The following is a 19,822-nucleotide window of genomic DNA, read 5'->3' on the forward strand; positions in this document are numbered from 1 at the left end:
GGTCTAAGTCTTTGTGTAAATACTTTTAGTGGTGGTTCAGTCTTCTTAAAGCTGTAGGTGTTTCCACGTGTGCCAGGATCCTTCACAGCACAGGAACAAGTGAGCGCTTAGACGGCGATGAAACAACATCCAAAGCTCACAGTACAATATTTACTGAGATTATTGTGGGGAGTGTTGTACAAATGCTACATTTGTTTTCAAGAAAATGACCCGAAAGGCGTTTAGTGCAAAAAATTAGCCATATTCAAATGGATTATGATTTAGAAATGATTGAAAAACAGTTATTTGAATTGTGGTTTGTTGTGCAACTGCAATAAGACTTTTACGCAAAAAAAAAGTTGATATACAGACTGTAAGACTTTGATATTGTGACACCGCAGTCATGGCTCCCACCCTTTAGAAAAGAAATGCACCTGTTGATCTTCCATGGCCGCACTACAAATGACTGATACAATACTATGCGGATACACGCATGCTCCCAGGCAGATCCCAAACTGTTCACATGCAACAGCCCAGGACTCACTCTTTCAGTGGGCTCATTCTGGAAGAAGGACCTTGGCCTCCAGGAAATACCTGCAGTTCAGCCCGTCTCCTCTGGGGGCTGTAGCGGTTCGTCTGTATACAAATATATTTTTGTGATTCAGTCTTGGAGCCGCCTCCTCTCCTCTATGGGGCGGCGGTGGAAGAGTTTCTTTGTAAATATATATTCTGTGTTGAGTTTCTCCCCTCTCCCGTGGGGGGCGGGGGTCAGTCTTGTAACCAGGCGTGCTGTAAACACTGCCGGGCTGTGGCGCGTCTGTCTGGCTCCAGCTCTAACATGGTCAACAGGAAGTCACTGAACTGAGCTGCCTGGTCCAGAGGCCACTCGTACTTCTCCAGCAGCACCTCGAACAGGCCCCAGGGCTTCAGCGACGAGATGTGCCGCAGGTCTCCTGCAAACACAGTCAAGTTAGAACCAGAGGGAGCACACGGGGAAGGGGAGTGGTCTGAAGGGACAGGGGGGTCTGAATGAGGGTTGGGGGGATTTAGGGATTTAACAGAAGAACTTGGGCTGGGGTTTGGAAACTGTATGAAGTCTGATTTTAAATTATACTAGGGCTGGGCAATTAATTGAAATAGCAATCCCGACTTTGGTCAATCTCAATAATCGTCATGGGACTTTATGATCGACAGGTTTACAGTTTGGATGAGAGATAGAAATTTTGTGCGTTAAATGATACCGGAGGAAAGTTTTTGTTTTTGTTAGATACAACTTTTATACAAACCTCAACTCTAAGTTGAAGAATCAGCTACTAGGGTTTATTTTTATCATAAAAAAAACTTGAAAATAGAGTTCAGTCAATATGAGAAAAAAAATGGTGATTCATTGTTTTGACATATCGTCCAGCCCTAAACTATACCTGCTCTGTCCATGTGTCCCAAGTGATTTAACAACAACCACTGCAATAGCCACTCAACATGATGGCATCCATAACAGGACAAAGTGATGTCATAGAGAATAGTTTTCATCTACAGTGGACTAAACATGGCCTATTTATTGTGTAATTTAAAGCCCAACTAAACACATTAGCAGTCCAAGAGGAGCTGCCGATGTGAGTCTGGAGGAGTGTGGAGGGAAGCGAGTGGGGTGGGGGGTGGAGGGGGGCATGGTCAGTGCCATGAGCAACAGTGCACACAGCATTAGATAAACAGAAAGTTGTCATGGCACGCAGAAGTGCAGCCAACTTCAGATTGTCGAGCGGTCAAGACATGGATCTCCACTTATACACAGACCTCCCCCGCAGTAAAATACAGATTGCAGTTCACTGTTAAGCAATGACAGGCAGTAACGCACGGTTTTAGACCAGATTACAGTACTTTACACAAAAATGGCAACAACTGGACAGGGAATAGGATATAATACACATAGAACAGTTACATACGTAGAGTTTATCAACAGAAAAAGATAGTAAAGTGTTTAGTTTCTCCTTAAAGCAAACAAAGTTGACTCGAACCATTGCAGGTCTCACCTCTCCTGCTGAAGTACTCCCTGGAGTATCTCCCGGACAGGGCGAAGGGCAGAGGCAGTGGTCCCAGTAGTTCGATGATGTGTGCAATGTGGTCTGAAAAGTTCATCAAACATTTACACAAACAGGAAGAGACGCAGGATCTCACATGTGTAGAGCAACAGGTACCTTCATCCCTGGTGTAGTCTTCTCCTGAGTGCGGCTCAAACAGATAATCCCCTGTGGCCAATTCAAACGCCTGCAACGGAAAACAAAACAAAACTATAGGCCAGTCGTTCTTTGATCTAACCACATATTCACAAGTCCCTCCCTCACTCAAAGCCCAAACCATATAAATAGAAGTGAAAACCATTGCGCTACCATGCAGGCAGTGCTCCATATATCTGCTGGCGGCCCATACTCCGCTCCGATCAGAACCTCCACGGCTCGGTACTGTCTCGTCTGGATGTCCTCTGTGAAGTGTTTGTGCTGAAATAAACAGAGAGGCGTGTGATTGGCCGGGGCGGAGTCAGGTGACCTCAGACGGACGAGAACTGAACTCACCACCCAGCAGGCGTTTCCCAGGTCGGCGATCTTCACTTTGATTTTGTCGGCGTTTTGAGGATCGAGAGGACTGAGCACAAAGTCTGACGCCGCGAAAACTGGAAAACATAAAATGGACACGTTAATACTTTTCCCCAGAGTACTGCATTGTTCAGGTACTGTATATCGATTCGTCTGACTTTATTTAAAAGGCTGCCCTTCCTTTAAGTGGACACATGCATAATTGTGGCTTATAAGCATGCTTTGGAGCACCTCTGCCTTGATATTTCATGTTTTAGCATTTAAATTGTTGTATACCCTGCTCTCCTCATTTTACGAACGCAACCATTTGCCTGGAACGCAACTAATGGTGCGTTCCAGGCAAATGGTCACAGGTAAATTTACCCCCATTTGGAACAATGCCTTGGAGCTGCTTGAAGTGGTAATTACAATTAGTAAACTCGGAAACCTCAGGACTGCTCCGAGTTCAGATGCAAGATGAAGACAGTAATGGCGACCCCCAGAGGAGGAGCAGCTAATGATAAAACTGTAACAAAACCACTGCATTAGTGAAGTGAACGTTTACTTTTGGTCACAGCTTTAAACATAACGTTATGTCGCATGTTTTTAATTATATCTGGTTTGGAGAAACTTTCATGTAACGTTAGCATCATATGATCTAACTGTTGTAGCATTAGCCGGTTTGTTACGTACAAGTTTAATCACCTGGAGCTCCCTAAGGTCGTAAGTAGTAATTTTCCAGTGGGAAAGATCCCAGTTACCAGTTGCCTGCAACGCAGCGCAGGCGCATTGAGTTGCCTTGTGTACGAAATGCGCGGTATAAATAAAGTTGCCTTGCCTTGCCTTGCACCATAAGAAGGTCTTTCTGGTTAAAGGGGGGAGGAATTTGATTGTTTTCTCTCTCCTCACTTTGCAAACTTACAAACTCACCTTAACGGCACGGTAGCACAGCGGTTAGTGCTTGTGCTTCACAGCTAGAAGGTCCGGGTTCGATTCCCACCAAGGACGGGGCCTTTCTGTGTGGAGTTTGCATGTTCTCCCCGTGTGTGCGTAGGTTTCCTCCGGGTACTCCGGTTTCCCCTACCACTAAAAACATGTACAATAGGCCAGGATGTAGGAGAGTGTGTTTGAGAGTGCGCATGGGGGACGACGGATGAAAATTAGCCTAAGGCTACAATCCGGTGTGGCTTGTTCATTAACTTGCACTGTCCCAAAAAATAAAAAATAAAAAATAAAATAAAAAAAAACCATTGCAAATTGAGTGACAAATAAATGAGTAACATTGCAGAAGATTGTCCACTGTATTGCCTGCCTTGATGCAGACTGCCATGCTGCTGCTATATGACATGACCTCTACACCACCGCCATGAACAGAACAGCTCAGAATGGGTTGAGTGAGGATTTAAGGAGTTCAAAGAGTCTCAATCAGCGCGATCAAAGCAGCTGAATTCTTTTAAGGTCGACGGTCCACTTACAGCCCTCACCATCTCTGCCACTGGAGTAGCCCGACTGCGTGGACATGGTGGACTCGGAGGTTGCGGATATCACGGAGCTGGAGAACCCCGACAGTCCGGACGCGGGGCTTGAGAACCTGCCGGGGGCGTGGCCATTACACCTGTCGTCCAACCAGGAAGAGGACGACTCGGGACTCGCCTTGTGATTGGATGTCGTGGTGTTGCCGTTCGATATATGGGAACCTGAAACAAAACAAAAAAAGCCTCACATCACAAAAAGCACATCATTACACAAGCTGCAACTCTGGTGCAACTCTGGCAACATACTGATTTAGACTTTGTGTTTATTGGTAGTTTAGATGTGATGTGGACCTGTTGTGGTCTGAGACTGATTAAACTTTAAAACCTAGACACTCTAATACACCTTATGTGTGATTTTGGTGTGATGAACAGAAGTGAATTCAATTACGAAAACTTGTGAAAAGTCACGATCTGCACATTTTCACAAGTATGTATTATTGGGTTTCTTTTCTTTTTGTTTAGTCTGAGGGGGCGTGGGGTTGCGTAGCAAACAGCTGTAAAGGGACACTTCTTTCTCGCTCTCTGGAACGCGTTCGACAAAGCAGAGCAGTTTCCCATGGAAAGATCGAAACAGTTGAGATTTTAACATTTCTATGAGTTTTCAAATGGTTACAGTCGCTGATGCTATCAGCGCAATCTCTGAAGGTTCTGAAAATTGTGTTTTTAAGGCGTTGAGAGCCAAAACTGGCATCAGCTCGGTATCGGATATTTGTAGTCGTAATATATTTATTAATATTTATAGATATGTGTCAAATTTTTTCCAGAATCTGCTCCAATTTTTGATACCAGTATCAGAAGTGCATCCCTAACACTAACTTACTGTTGTCAATCTCATCCGGCTGACATAAACCATCCTCTTCCTCCAATTTCTGAACAAAACAAAGAACAACGTTATAGTTAACAACAAACAAACTCTGAAAAATGTGTTCACAAACAAAACTCAAAAAAATATATTATGTAAGAAATTGACCTTCACACAATTTTCCAATTAATAACATGCACTGGATGTTAATTATAATACACGCAACGCAACATTAGTGTGTTTTTTTTTTTTTCAGGCCAATGATAATAATTTTAAAGCAACGCATTTAACTAGATTTTTTAAAATATAAAAGATTTCTTAAGTAATAAATACGTTCTGTTTTACCTGAATGTCTACGAGTCTCTCGTCCAACAGTTTCTGTTGTCGTTTGGCTTTTCTCTTCAGCTTCTTCCTCTTGTTCTTGGACAGTTTTCCGCCCTGCAACACCACATCAGTTTACTACACAGTATATTCTCCATTTCTGAAATGGTGGTGGACTAGTTTACACAGACACTAAACTGGATCTATGCAGGACATGAATATGTTTATTAGGGATGTCAATGGATTACTGTTTTTGAGAAAGCAGCAAATAATGATCTAAAGTAAAGTTTGAAAAGGCCACACAAGGGTTCACTACTAGTACAGTTGTGCTTGAAAGTTAACATACCCTGGCAGAATTTTTTATTTTTTTAAAGAATATGAATAACCGTTTTTTTCACTCATTGCTAGTGGTTGTGTGAAGCCATTTATGTTGAAACAACTGAGTTTTTTTTTTTTTTTAAATCATAACAAAAAAAGAAAGTATCAAAAATGACCCTGATCAAAAGTTTATGAACAAGAGGAATGGGCCGCTTTACCATTAGATTATATACAGAAACTTCTCCACAACGACCACAAAAGACAAGCTGTCGTTGATGCTAAAGGGGGCAATACACAGAACGGGGGATGTAAACTTTTGGTACTTTCTTTTTTCATTATGATTTAAAAAGAGCAAGTTGTTTCACCACAAATGGCTTCACACAACCACTAACTAACTTAAATAACTTTCATGTTCTTGGAAAAATGGTTAAAAAAAATAAAAAAAGCTTCTGCCAGGGTCTGTAAACTTTCAAGCACAACTGCATGTTAATAAGACTCCCAGATGAAGATGGGAAATGAGACTAAATCTGAATTCTGCAGGAGTGTGGTGAGGGCAAAGTCTTACCTGGACGTCCCTGGGAGCCGTGCTCACTAGAGACACACAGGCAACACACAGAAAGAGAGAAACAAGGAAGAGGATATCAGAAAATGTACAGCAGCCAGAATATTAGGCACAGGAGAGGACAGAGGAGACAGAGGAGGGAGGCAACGAGACAGGCACATTTAGAGAATAGGAACCGTAAACAGACACAGCATGATGGGTAGAGACAGATCGGGAAAAACACAGCTCCCAGATTAATAAAGACATTTTTCTCCCTTACTTTGACATGTTTTTTACAAGCTCTCAGCTGACGCCATGTGACCCTTTCCAAAAAATAGATGATAGGATATCATGGAAGTTTATTTATTTCCATAATTCCATTCAAAACGTTATACTTCCATAGATTATAGATTCAGAGCCCACAACTTAAACAATATTAAGTATTTAATTGTTTATTTGTACATAATTTGGGCTTCCAGCTCACAAAAATTGGTGATTCTTCACAGTATTCTATTTACTTCTCAGTTTTTGCAAAAAAAATCAAAATATCAAAATGATACATTAATCTTCAATACTTTGTAGGGAATCCCTTTGCCTTAATCACTGCCTCGATGCGCCGTGGCATTGAGGCATCAGCCTGTGTTGCCAGGGAGTTATGGAAGACCAGATTTCCTTGATGTTTGCTGTCAGCTTTTCTTTGTTTTTGGGTCTGGTGTCCCTCATTTCCCTCTTGACAATACCCCCAGACAATTGAACCAAAGTGAAGCAATTTCATGACACCTGGAAAAACCTGTGCAGGTGCTTTGAGTGTAGTAGATGAGGAGTGAGTGACACTCTGTTTAAAACATTCATGCCCTGTAAAATTTGGGCTGATTTCTTGACAGTGTTCTAACTTTTGGAAATCCTGTTTTTGTGGGGTTTTGTGAGCTGGAAGCCCTATTTATGTACAAATAAACAACTAAATACTTAAAATCATTGAAGTTGCGGGCCATGAATCTATAATCTATGGAAGTTTAGCGTTTTTCAATGGAATTATGGAAATAAATACACTTTTCCATGATATTCTAATTTTTTGGAAAGGGTCTGTACTTGGGTGCTGACTGAGGCTCACTCTCAGTTAGTACTTTATTTGACAGGACAAAGAATTATTATTAATTATTAACTTATTATTATTATTAACTTTTATTACAAAATGTAACCTGAGTTAGAAACCCCTTACTTATATTATAGACAATGCTACTATTTGTGTTTCATTTTGGGAGGCTTAGCCTGCATCTGAACGGAAAAATTGCCTTGCGATCAAGCAAAACTTGCGTACCCCGCTATAAACATTCGACATTGTAAAATGTGTTGCCAACCAAGAAATTATCCCTGACCCTGCTTGCCACCCCATTATTTTGTTTCTAGATCTGCCCCTGCTTGTCCCCAAGCTATAGTTCCAAAAATAGTGCAAATGCAGACACACGTACTGTCATTTTCAGCCTATTGAGCGGATCTGAATATAAGTCACACCATCGTAATGTATATTTAAAAAAAAACATTATACGTAGGCTGCAGTTGTTAGAAGCCGCTAGTGTCCACGTTGTTGCAAGCGCAGTTGAACATCAGCGAAATACAGACTTTTCTCTTTGTGCGCATTCCAAGAGAACAGCAGCCGACAGGCAGTCTACATTTACTTTTAGAAAAGCGTTAGGAATGCGTTAAGAACTTAAAAGTGTATATTTCGATTTGACTATTTCACATTGTTCAAAGCCACAACAGAGCTGGGTTTTCATTAATTTAGCTTCACTTTGTAACTCCATAACACATGCACCCAAAGCCACGATATAGGTGCGGGTGTGCAGCAAACACCCTGGACAGAGCTGGAGCCGAAAGGGAGACAGCGATAGGGTTTGCCACCTGTCACAGTTGTTGTGCACATCTATCATCTCCACAAGCACAACTTCGTCTTTCTCACTTCAGAGCTCTTTCAGCTGAGTGTTTTTGGACCCAGGTGCATAGTTATTGATAACATGACACAATATTCAATATGGCTGTAAAAATCTATAAATTAGCCACATCGTTGTATAAGCCTCAAGGTTCAAAGCGTTTGAAAAAAGTCGTGGCTTACAGTCCGGAAATAACAGTATTTTAGTTAACGCTAATGATGCTATCAGCGCTAGCACTAACTGTACAGTTCGATCCGATATTTTGTAGCAAACAGAAAATGGCCTTTGTAAGAAAGGTTAAGTTCAGAATCAGATATTCAGATGCAGTTTTGAAATCATTTGCATCTTACAGACCTCATAAACACCAAACTAACGGACTGATCAGTGGTTTACTCTGGACATTTGACTGAAATAAATATATGTAAACGATATGAAAATGTGAGCTAACCTGAGGAGCCTGAGGGGGGCGGGGCTCCAGCGCGTTGCCAGACAGTAGCTTCAGCAGCCAGTCTGCGAATGTACACCTCGTCGGCTTGTAGCAGGATGTTCTCCGGTTTGATGTCTGTGTGGATGATCTTACACTTGGAGTGGAGGTAGTCCAGGCCCTGCAGCACCTGCAACAATACAAAACTATTCTATTAGCGGAGAGCTGAAACAGGTGCTAAACAGCCAGTGCAGGATGAAAAATAAAATATACAATTTTGTGGGCATACTGCACCAAATTCACCGTTTGATACGGCCTCTGTCACAGTATTAAGGCCCCCATCTGACATGCAAATGAGATGATGCTTTTCTTTTGACTGTGAACAGGCGGTTAGTTGCTGTTGCTGTGACAGTATTGCTCTCTGAAAGTTGTGAAACGTACTTGAATTAGTCCTTGCAAAGATTTTGGATGTTAAAAATGTGATGGCAACGTCCGGAATGAGTTTGGACAAGAGGTCGACCGATTCCGAGGGGGATTTCATTGGCTGATTTCGATATCTTCAGCCGACTTTTCCAAATGTCTGAACTGTGATGACAGCAGGGGGTGCTTTGCTGGGGCCAATATATTTATGTTTAGTAGATACTTCAGCTTGTTTAAAAGACAAAAAGTAGCCGATATCGGCCCGATTTGTAAAATACCCAAATATCGGCCAGCCAATATATCTCTCGACCTCTAGTTTGGACCCCAACGAACAATATACAATTTACTTGCTCCACCTTTCATTGTTTGTAATCTGTGTATAATCTGCATTTTTGACGCCATCCCCGATAAGCCGCTAAAAAAAATTTGGGTCGATAATTAGGCCCGACAATTATAAGCTCAAATTGCATTGCATTTGCGGCCCCAGCTCACTGCCTTTCTCTCAGCGGCGCCGCCCCGCTCCTTCTGCAGCCCAGAGCTGCTGCAGACTCAGGACAGCACATTTACAGCAGCAGATACACGCTCTCTTCGGTCGACTTCTGCACTGCCTTAGCTGAAAAATACGACGAGTGTTCCAGTGAAACGACGCTGTGCTGGCACTCTCGGTGAAGGAAGAGTTTTTCGACTTTTTACATCGAAGTCACTTCAACATCAGCAACGCAACAAAATGAGAAAAAGACGAGGAAATGCGAACCGCGGACCCGTGCGCAATTAACTTCCTCGAACAGAGCGGGGCCTAAACCAATGTATTATCTTCGTATTTCTGATCAAATGAAGACAATAAGGTTATACATGGTCTGGCGCCTCCACCATTGAGTGATTTTATTAAACAAAAGTCTAGCAGTACTGCGGGGTCTCGAGTGACTCGAGCCACAGTGAGAGGTGATTGTGAATTGGCATTTAAGCGGACTGCCTTTTCACAGAACGTCCTGTCATATCAGGGAGTGAGCTTCTGGAATAGTATTCCACTGTCAGTGAGGGAAAGCACAAGTCTCCCTACATTCAGGAGTCATTTAAAAGTGTGGCTGAGGGGCACACAAACATGTGATCATGTTTAGTTAATCATGATAGTGCATTATAAAAAATAAAAAAAAGAGATACAATTATCAGTGTAATACGGGTTGTGCAATAAGAGTCCGATAACATGGGTTGGGCAATAGGGGTCAGTGTAATGCAGGTCAGTGTAATAAAGAATGGTGCAATATGGGTCAGTGCAATATCAGGTCTGTCAGGGCAGGTTATTGAGGTTTGTGCAATACAGTCGATGCATTTACTATTTTCTATATTCTCCTGTTGTCCACTCTTGTTATTGTTTTAACATGATGTGATCACTGTTCTCATTCCTGTCAGTACATAGTCTGTATATAGTGTCTCTGTATGTTTTTACTAACTCGTGTGTAACATCATCCTGCCAGAGGGTCTGCAGATGGAAATTAGCCTAAGGCTATAATCTGGCATATTTACATTTGTAAAAATGTTCATTAATATGTATTGTCCCTCTTTTTCAGATAAATAAATAAATAAAATATCCCCGTGATTGAAGCGCTATGAACGAGCAAAGTTTTACATTGATGAAATGAGCCACAAAGCTCGTGTTTTTGCCACACGAGGCACAAATGCTTTAATAAGCGGATTCGGCATTTCACCGAGCGCAATGCATGCTGGTCCAGGTTAAAGGTCAGGACTACCCAGCTCGTATCCCAAATGTTAACATGACCGAGTGTGACACAGATATTGAATATTTTTAGCGTTGAAAATCGATGTTTTAAAAGAATTCTGTAAGAATTCTGGCCCTTGCTAAATCAATCAATAAATAAAAACAGTAATATTAAGTAAATAGACGTTTCGGTTACAAATAGCATTACTAGTTAGCTATATGTCAAACTTACTAATTTAATCCATTCGTCACGATGTTCTGGATCTTTTCTTTCAGTAGGAAATGTGATGAGTACTATGGTGGCTCGCATACAATGCTGTGAGGTTCCTTTATTGCACTCGTGAATAGAGCAAAACTCTTCCATAGACAGATTAAGCCCATGTGGACAGTCACACTGCAATGGAGAATGAATGCGAACCTGGCATATCGCCGTAAAAAACACTTTAAGCGATGTAATAGTCACTAAATAGCCAGTTGTTCTACTATGATAGCATGGTTTTAATGGGCTTTGTTGGCACCATGGGTAGTTGTGAACTTTGACCGGAACATTATCATGCATGCGTATTGACAATGCTGATTTGGCTTATTGGCAGGTAAAAACAAAGCCCGAGCCCGGCCCGTGTCCGATGCAATGATAAGGTAATGGGCCCGAAGCCCGGCCTGGCCGTCAGAGCGGGTCTGAAGGCGGTGAACCTCAAGCCAAACTAGTCTCCCTTTCATTCTTCGAAGTAAGGACTTTTTTTTTTTATGAATACGCGCAACATGACAGGGCGTCTGGATAACTAATCTGAGGAGACAAAATGGATCAGCTTTATATCATCAAAGTACATCTCTCCTCGGGTTGGCCCACAAAGCACTCCGACATGAGTGAAAACACCCCTGACGCAGCTCAAAATGAGGACAAAAACATTAACAAACTAGCAAACTAGCTGTTATCTAAATCAATGTCCCACTCACCTGTCTGATGATGCTCTTGACAGAAACCAGAGGCAGCCCCATGTAGTTAGACTTTATGATCCACTTGAGAAGCTGATGCCCCAACACCTCCATTACCATGCACACGTCTGAGGACACCGCGCTCAGGAAAACACAAAAACATCTTTGACCACAGTAAGTCATTGTTTGAGGATGATATGAATTATTTGCTGAAGGATACGGACTCCGTTGACTCCAGAGATCTTGAAGTCGTCGATGAGCTGAACAATGGTTTCTCTGTATGGGTCTGAGGGGTCACTGTCTCTCACCTGCAATAAGAGGCACACAGCAATGACTACAGATAACTGACAATGCACTTAAACATATAAAGCATCTGAATGTATTTATATCATTTATTGGAGAGAAATGTTGAAAATGATTTAAAGCCACGCTGAGGAACATTCCAGATTATATGTTAATCCATCACTACAACTAAAATGAAATAAAACATACAAGTAAACAAACCACTGGGTTGTCCAATTGTTCATGGTAAAGATGAAGGTTTTCTAGTTTTTTTTAAAAAACAAACCACAAGGTTTTGTGAGTGAAACGTACACATCTGAGAAGTTTGATCTCGTCAATGGCCGTCTCGGTGTAATGCGGAGCGCTCTTCACCACCTTCAGGGCAACAAAACGCTTCTTCCTACAAACACAATGGGAGCCGCAATGAACTCCAACTTTGTTCGTCAAGAAAGTGATTACTTTTGGATAGGAATGAATAGTTGTTCTTACTGTAAGTCCCAGCAGAGCCAGACGGTGGAGAAGTGACCCCAGCCAAGTTTCCTCACCACGTGGTACCTGCCGTTAAACAGGTCTCCGATCTTCACCGGGTAATACCCACCTGGAACAGAGCACACAGACCAGACATAAATAAGATAATACAAACCACAAGCTCCACAGAATATGATGTGCAATGAAAAATTAAAATCCCCATATGATGAGTTGTGTCATAAAATTGTTTAGATCAGGGGTGCCCAAAGTGGGGCCCGCGGGCCAAATTTGGCCCACCAAAAAAATTCTGTTGGCCAGAGAGTGACCTACTTTTGCGCTGTGGTTCACACTATCTCTCTTCCATTCATTCTCAATGGTAAATATGGATGCAGTATACCTTTTGACCACAAGCGTCAAATTGGGGGCGCTGTTTCACTCCTTTCGCAAAGTTATGAAAACACTATTGTGGTGTCTTGGTATTTATCAATTACAGAGCGTTGTAGCATCAACTTTCACAGTTTTCCAACTTTTATTACAAAGGCTGTTGACGTCAACAACAGTACATGTTCAAATTTACTTATAAAAGAATTGATGCTGAACTGACACTTTCAAAATGATCTAATGTTGCATTTTCTTTGAGTTAACGACTCAGGTAAAGTTACTGTAGGTGCTGTAGATACAGGTGTGGTTTTTTTGCACTATATTGCTACAATTGTTGATTTTCTTTTACTAAAATTAGGCTTTTGCCCCAGTTACCATTTATTTTAATATAGCATGTTATTTGCATAGATAGAATCAAATGTAGGCTATCCAAAAAAGTAAAAAAAAGTAACTTTATAATTTGCAGTTATATATGTGTTTTTCGTGCTTGACATCGCTGTATTTGGCCCGCGACTCACAGGCACTTTTTAGTATTGGCCCTCGGAGACAAAAAGTTTGGGCGCCCTTGGTTTAGATTATCTGAATGTATTCTAAGACCCATCAAGAGTGGAATATAAAAGAATGGTCCAGACAGTACAGGTGTTGCCCTCTGAACGTATTGTCTATAAACTGTCCTATACATAGGGGTGGGCAATATGTACAAAAATGAATATCATCCAAAATATGCAAAGATGTGATGGGAAACGTTCTGCTGTGTCGCAAAGACAATAGACTTGAAAAAAAAAATACAAAGGTGCGGAAGAAAAACACTGCTATACCATTTTTGCAGCACTTTTTGCAGCTTTTTGTTGGTTCCTTCCTTGACTTTGAAGATGCACTCGACATTGTAGATTTGCATATCTTCCGAACAACAATTTTGATATATTCTTGTAGACAGTATATTGCCCACCCACCCATCTAGGCGTTATTACAAATCAAATCAAGTGTCCATATGCAACCGTGGTTTCTGACTGAAAGCAGACAGTACAGATTTTTCAAGGTATTGGAATCGGCGTTGGAATCATTAATACACTAATAGATTTTCTATTCTATTGCAGAGGCTCAACAAGATCTAAAATTGTAATAATCACAAAGGAAGCATTTATTTGATCGATTTGATATCTTCATTTAGTCTTTAGAGTGGAAGAATCAAGCATCATCGCATTGTCAGTGTCATCAGTGAGTGTTACCTTTGCAGTAGTCTGTGGGATCCTCCTGCTCCTCGTCGTCGGACCCCAGCAGCTGCGTCGGGGGCGGAGTGAACTCTGGAGGGGGCGGGCTCAGAACCGGAGGGGGCGGGCTCAGAGCCAGAGGGGGAGTGTCCAAAAGGGGTGGGGGAGGGGCCAGCGACATCACTGGAGGCAGCCCCATTGAGGGAGGCAGCGAATCAAACGGCTGCAAAAACGAGGTGGAAGACGCGCAGAGGGGAGAGTACAGGTGCGAGGAGACCGTGGAGGTGAAGGTGACCGAGCTGAGCAGGAAGTGGTCGTGCTCCGACGGACTGAGCGGCGGAGGAGTCGGCGGATTTTTGGCGCCATAATTAGCCGCGAATTTCAAAGCTTCCTCCTCGAAATCGACCGGCGAGTTTGACCGCACGTAGCACAAGCTCGGGAGCTTGTCTTCTTCCGTCCTGTTCGGTGACGGGCAGAGATTTAGCGTCGAATTATCATCTGGAGACTGGCAGCGGTCAGGGGCGGGGCTCGCAGATCGGCTGTGAGTGGGGCTTGGGCATTTGCAGGGAGGTGATTGGCTGCGACGTTTGACTGGTGATGGGGAATCAGCAAATGGTGCTGCTTGATGCTCAATGCCGTTTTCTGCAGTAAATGTGTCTGTTGAAGATATTTGCGTTAAGTTGTTGATAGTGATGGACTCCGGAGGCAATGACAAAGATTCAGTGCCGTTCTGTGAATCTATTTGTGATTTTTCAGTCTGTATTGCGGGAGAATAGGGAGGAATATCCCTAAAATGATCATCTTCTTCAACTGAATCATTACGTTCTGGCTCTTGTGTTGGTTTTTGGCAGCTTTTTTGTTTATGATTAAAAGTTGGTTCTTCATCTTGATGGTTAGACGAAGGTTGGATGTCGTGGTTGTAAGTGGTCTGCTCATCTGGTTCGTCTTTACTAGACGCTATTTCGATTGTTGGAGCAGTAGTTTCCTCAGAAATTGGTGGAGAATGACTGTTGTGTTGGTGCAGGTTGTTGTCATTGTTGAAATTCTGGAATTGACAGATGTCGTCAGGCCTAAAACAGAAGACAAATATAGTGAAAATAAGACTTTTACTTCCTATAGATTTCCTTTTGATGCTTTAAACTAGTTACCCAACGGCATTTGATTCTGCAAATCAACAATTGTTAATTTATGTGCCTTGAAATGGTTTAAATGTATGCTCGAGACTTGGGCTGGCATTGACTGTAGTTCACTTCGGGGTACATTTGAACAAAATTTGTTACATCAAGAACAGGGCACGGGCATTGTACTTTACTATAATGCTAATTGTTATACTCTATGTCATCATTTACAGAAGACTTTCTCTCTAACAAACTAGTACCCGTGTGTTGGTCTGTTATCTGACACACACATTGTTGGGGATTGCTGAAATAGACCGAGCAGGATCATGATTCAGGCCAGGGCTATTATTGGACCTGCTCTCTCTCTGGACTCTACTCCAGACACACGTCTGCTAGCTTAGCTTAGCATCTTCACAGACTTCAGAACTGCTCTTCTACATTGAGGGAACTATTAGCTTAGCATCAAGAGTCAAAGCAGTATTGTAAAGTAGGATTACGCAACATAAAACAAACGCATAAACAACGCAACATTACTAGTTGCAATATCAATAATGAGTATTAAGATGCAAGGTACTAAGGTACGATATCAGTCCTACACTTAACCAGTATAATAGTAAACAAATAAATAAGCAGATGGACAAGTTTTTACCAACTTTTGACCATGATAGATAGATAGGATCGATAGGATCGATAGGATCGATAAGATAGACAAGACAGATAGATATATATTTAGAGGAAGATGTCAAACTCATTTTAGCAACATATAAATTCAAAACCATTTACATAAATAATAAGAGTATAATAATAATAAGAGAGAATAAGACTCTAAGGTTTGAACATTTAAAAGATTGTACTATGATATAATACATTGTTAAAGAAACATTGTTTCCAACCACACCAGTGAGACATAATCATTAGTTTAGCAGAGCCTCTGGAGAGTAAGGGGACCCTGCATGACTCATATCCAACTCTCCCTGCGAAGCCCAAGAATTCTGTTACAGACTATAAATCAATAGAAACAGCGACTGCTTCAGCTCTGAGCTCATCACAAAAATTAAACAGATCTCGCAATGTCATGTTAGAGACTGACCACTGTTTTAGGCACTACAGAAACCCATCTGTTTCTGCTAATTCTTGTATCTTACGGTTGTTCAAAGCGGCAGCAAATGGCAAGATTTCAATGCAACAATTAGTTCATGCGAGACCAGTTTGCGTCACACATTCTTCAATTTACAATCTGTAAAGCATTACTAAAATACTTTCTTTCACAACGATGATTTGCAGTTCAAATCACAACTTCAACCAGTGCGGTCTATTCTTGAGCAAGACACTTTACCCTCCTTGCCAAAGCAACGTTGTTGCTGAATAATTGACGGTGATCGGAGGCTGTTGTGACACCGGCGCATGGAGAGTCAATGAAAATAATAACCTTGTGTGTCCAAAAAGTGCCAGTGGACCAGAGCTGGCACTGGATCCCATCAGTAATAAACCCATGACTAGATTCAAGCCACACAGAACAAGAGTCAACCCCTGTGAGGTGAGGGTGACGCTCCAACTAACATCAAAGAGTAATACAGTTAGAAAGCAGCAGAAGAAACACTGCTTGTGCAAGTTGAATCAAATTTAATTTGAATTTGATCCCGTCACTGATGATAACATTTACTAAAACCAGCCCGGTAAGTAATAGTTCCCTGTTATATGATCCTTCCACTCAGCTCATGTTTCTCTCTGATCCTCCAGTCGATCAATACATGCCTCACTGCGCAACATCCTCCTCGTCCACTGAACACACGACAGGCCCAAACGTGATGTTGTGGAAGAGAACTTGAGACGACAGGCCACAAATCACAGCCACACGTGTCCTAATATAGACCCGTGCAGCTCTACTGTAAGAGGGGGGTTCAGGCTAATGTCTCTGTGAGCGGGGTACAAAAACAGTATTAGTCTTGAGAAATAATGGTTTAATGAGGGGAAATTCAGACAAATTGGGAATGGGAGTATTGTGTTGCCCTTGATAGAGTTTGTACCACATAAGGCTAAAAGAAATGCATTGCACAGAAAGGTTTTGGTGACTACAAGAAAAAGATTGCGCTGAGCTTTCTTACTTAAACTATCAACTTAGATGCACAGTTGAGCAGTCATGTTGCAGTAATTCCAATGACTGCAACAAATTCGAAGTGACAAATTCACTCGCAAAACACAAGACCAGCATTGTTCAGAGTCATGGTCCAACAATTCAGCAAAGCTAGAAATCTGTCTATAAAAAACAAAGTTCCTACCTGGTTTCATCTGCTTTGTTTTTCTTATGTTTCTTCCCTCGTTTCCGGTGTTTCTTGGTTGGACCGGCTGGGTTCCCGGGGCCTCCTCCCACTGCTGTTGGGACATAAACACAGACAAAAGAGATTTAAGCGATAAAGTTTGTGCATTTGATGAGTAAATGCTATATTAATTTCAGCAGAGTTCCCAAAAGACTCGGCTTTACTTCCTTTCCGAAAGTGATAGTGATTTTTCTGGTACTTGCTCCCGTGCTGCTGTTTCCAAGTTTTGTGTAACTCTGTTAATTCCCAGAACTATTGAATTTCATCAAGGCTCATTAACGAATTCCGGAGTTTGTGCTTTTTGCATCAGGCGTGTTATGTCCCGCCTTGCAAAACATGCAGGAGGGAGACCGTATTTCATGTCTCCGCTGTTGGTCATAACAGTGTTACATATCAAAGCCACGCCGCGTGCCTTGTGTGTAGGTGCAGTCGTCTACATGCAATACCACGTGCCTCACTTAAAGCAACACCGCGTAACATTTTACCCTCAAAAACAGAAACTAACACGAGCATGTGTTTTTTTACAGATTACAGAGAGCAGTTCATCTCTCGTAAGACCTGACTGTAGCTTAACTGGGAGAGGGACGTCTCCGGTTCGTCTCCATGGTGATATTGACTAAAGGCAGCCAAATATGAGATTTAAAGCAGTACTAAGTAACTCTTCCCCCTAGAGGCCATAAGCGCAACTGCAGGTGTCGTAGCAAGTTACGATTTTTTTACTTATTAATTGTCTTGGAGAGTAAATACTACGCTGACAGGAAAGGCGAAGGCAGAGAGGGTTATTGTGCATCCAATTATACAATGGAAATATTTTTTTTCACTCAAACTTGGCTGTAAATACTGTTTAAAGTGACGTTAGCCCGCAGTTAGCTTTGCCCGTTAGCATGTTAGCTTCCATTAGTGTGTATTGCTTTCTCCGGACCGGTGGCAGTCAAGTTGCAAACATGGTTTTCTGTCCAGAGACACCAGGGGGAGATGAAAGACCCTCCAATCATCCCATACACACTTGTATTACCCCCACAGGGACCACGGAAAGGATTTATTAAGGTAAACACGTTACTTAGTACTGCTTTAAATAGGTTACAGCTTCAACCAAATTCATTCTTGACCGCCCACTACAAATAACATTTTCTGCTGGAGATTAGGAGCCTGTTTTGTATCGGCAACCACATAATCCAAAATGTTACACAGTGTGCCTTTAAGTCAATGGCATGCTATTAAATACAATATATACTTTTTAAATAACATTTCTGCCATGATACACATTTGCATTTTATATGAAATTCAGATGCCAGTGTGTGGCTCCAGACAAATGTAGCAAGGAGGATTATGTGAAATGATATCACTGGTGCCATCTTTCTAAAGCTGGGATCTCCCACACTGCAAATAATAAAAACAAGCAAAGGACTTTATCAGTATAACGGGTTTTAAAACTGCATAGTGTTGTGTGTTTTCTCTAAATAAGGGTGAGTGAGCCCTGTCCGCGGCCCTGCTCATAAACATTGTCCCAGAGCCACGCTGTGTGTATTTTTATTCTGAGCGTGTGTCACAGCCTGGCACCGTTAGCTTTAGCCCCGTTAGCTTTAGCCCGCGGTCCCTGCGTTAAAACCCCGGTTCTGACGGCGCCCACAGCGGTGACAGTCGAACCGGGTCACACCCCCTGCTTCTGGGTACATTACCTATCAACATCCCGGCTGCTGCTCAACGAACCGAGCTGAACCGAGCGATTCTGGGGCTGGAGATAGCCTGTCCGCCACGATCCGCCTCGGAGGGCGGTCCAGCGCAGGGACAGTCCGGGTAGGATGCGCTTTGAAATCCCCCCAAAATATCACAGATGCCCCGGCTGGAGCTCGGGAGAAACGGCGTGGCCTGCGTTAGGTAACACAGCTGTCGGTCGGTCGGTGGCTTAGCCGCCTCTGGGATGGGGGGGCTACAGGCGAACAGAGGCGAGGATTCGGAGGTTCTGCCCGGTTTGATCCGTTTCTGTCTGAACCAGGTCGGCTCGGTTATTCCCGCGTGGCGTGGACAGATCTCCGTTACAGTCCCGTGCTGATGCCGTTAAGGAGCGAACAGCTGCTGACACCGGACACCGGCTGAGGCGCATGCGCACAGAGGAGACGGCCTGAACCGAAGATGGACCGAAGCAGGAGCAGGGGCGCAGCTACAAACGAGACAGCGGGGGGGCTGCAGGGGGGGCTACGACGCACCCTTAAAGGCAAAAGACAGGGAATGTGAAGGAAATGGACATTTGGACAAATTGTTCAGACAAAAATGTCTTTCTTTCTTTCTTTCTTTCTTTCTTTCTTTCTTTCTTTCTTTCTTTCTTTCTTTCTTTCTTTCTTTCTTTCTTTCTTTCTTTCTTTCTTTCTTTCTTTCTTTCTTTCTTTCTTTCTTTCTTTCTTTCTTTCTTTCTTACAGGAATATATAGTGGGTTTGACATGTTGTGTATGCTGCCGATTGCCCTACTAAAAACTAGAACTTAATGATATTGTTAGTTTTGACATCGGACGAGGAGCTCTAATGCTCAAGTCTTATATGATACACAAGATATTT

General features: G+C 42.4%; 1 protein-coding gene across 2 annotated transcripts; it reads right to left on the bottom strand.

Moving 5' to 3' along the window:
* Nucleotides 1-359: 359 nt before the first annotated feature.
* On the bottom strand, nt 360-19,411 carry srpk3 (SRSF protein kinase 3). Of its 2 annotated transcripts, none has more exons than XM_079557831.1 (17): nt 18,949-19,411; nt 17,231-17,324; nt 13,852-14,903; nt 12,263-12,371; nt 12,086-12,173; nt 11,712-11,799; nt 11,513-11,619; nt 8,443-8,608; nt 6,091-6,116; nt 5,232-5,324; nt 4,905-4,953; nt 4,034-4,246; nt 2,550-2,647; nt 2,367-2,474; nt 2,175-2,244; nt 2,010-2,102; nt 360-932 (listed from the first exon to the last, which is right to left on the bottom strand). In XM_079557831.1, exons 1-17 carry the CDS (start codon nt 18,956-18,958, stop codon nt 748-750), a joined length of 2,649 nt encoding a protein of 882 aa, XP_079413957.1. In that variant the 5' UTR covers nt 18,959-19,411; the 3' UTR covers nt 360-747. The 2 variants fall into 2 exon arrangements, with proteins under 2 accessions (XP_079413957.1, XP_079413956.1); XM_079557830.1 differs by having other exon boundaries at nt 4,025-4,246; nt 18,949-19,408.
* Nucleotides 19,412-19,822: the final 411 nt, after the last annotated feature.

Source organism: Gobius niger (assembly GCF_951799975.1).
Source record: "Gobius niger genome assembly, chromosome: 6".
NCBI classification, from domain to species: domain Eukaryota; kingdom Metazoa; phylum Chordata; class Actinopteri; order Gobiiformes; family Gobiidae; genus Gobius; species Gobius niger.

What these genes read in the sequence shown, in the direction of transcription:
- srpk3 (XM_079557830.1), bottom strand. An exon ending in CGGCTCCCAGGGACGTCCAG is followed by an intron (nt 5,325 to 6,090) that starts GTAAGACTTTGC and finishes GTGGTGTTGCAG; the next exon opens with GGCGGAAAACTGTCCAAGAA. An exon ending in AGACTACACCAGGGATGAAG is followed by an intron (nt 2,103 to 2,174) that starts GTACCTGTTGCT and finishes TGAACTTTTCAG; the next exon opens with ACCACATTGCACACATCATC.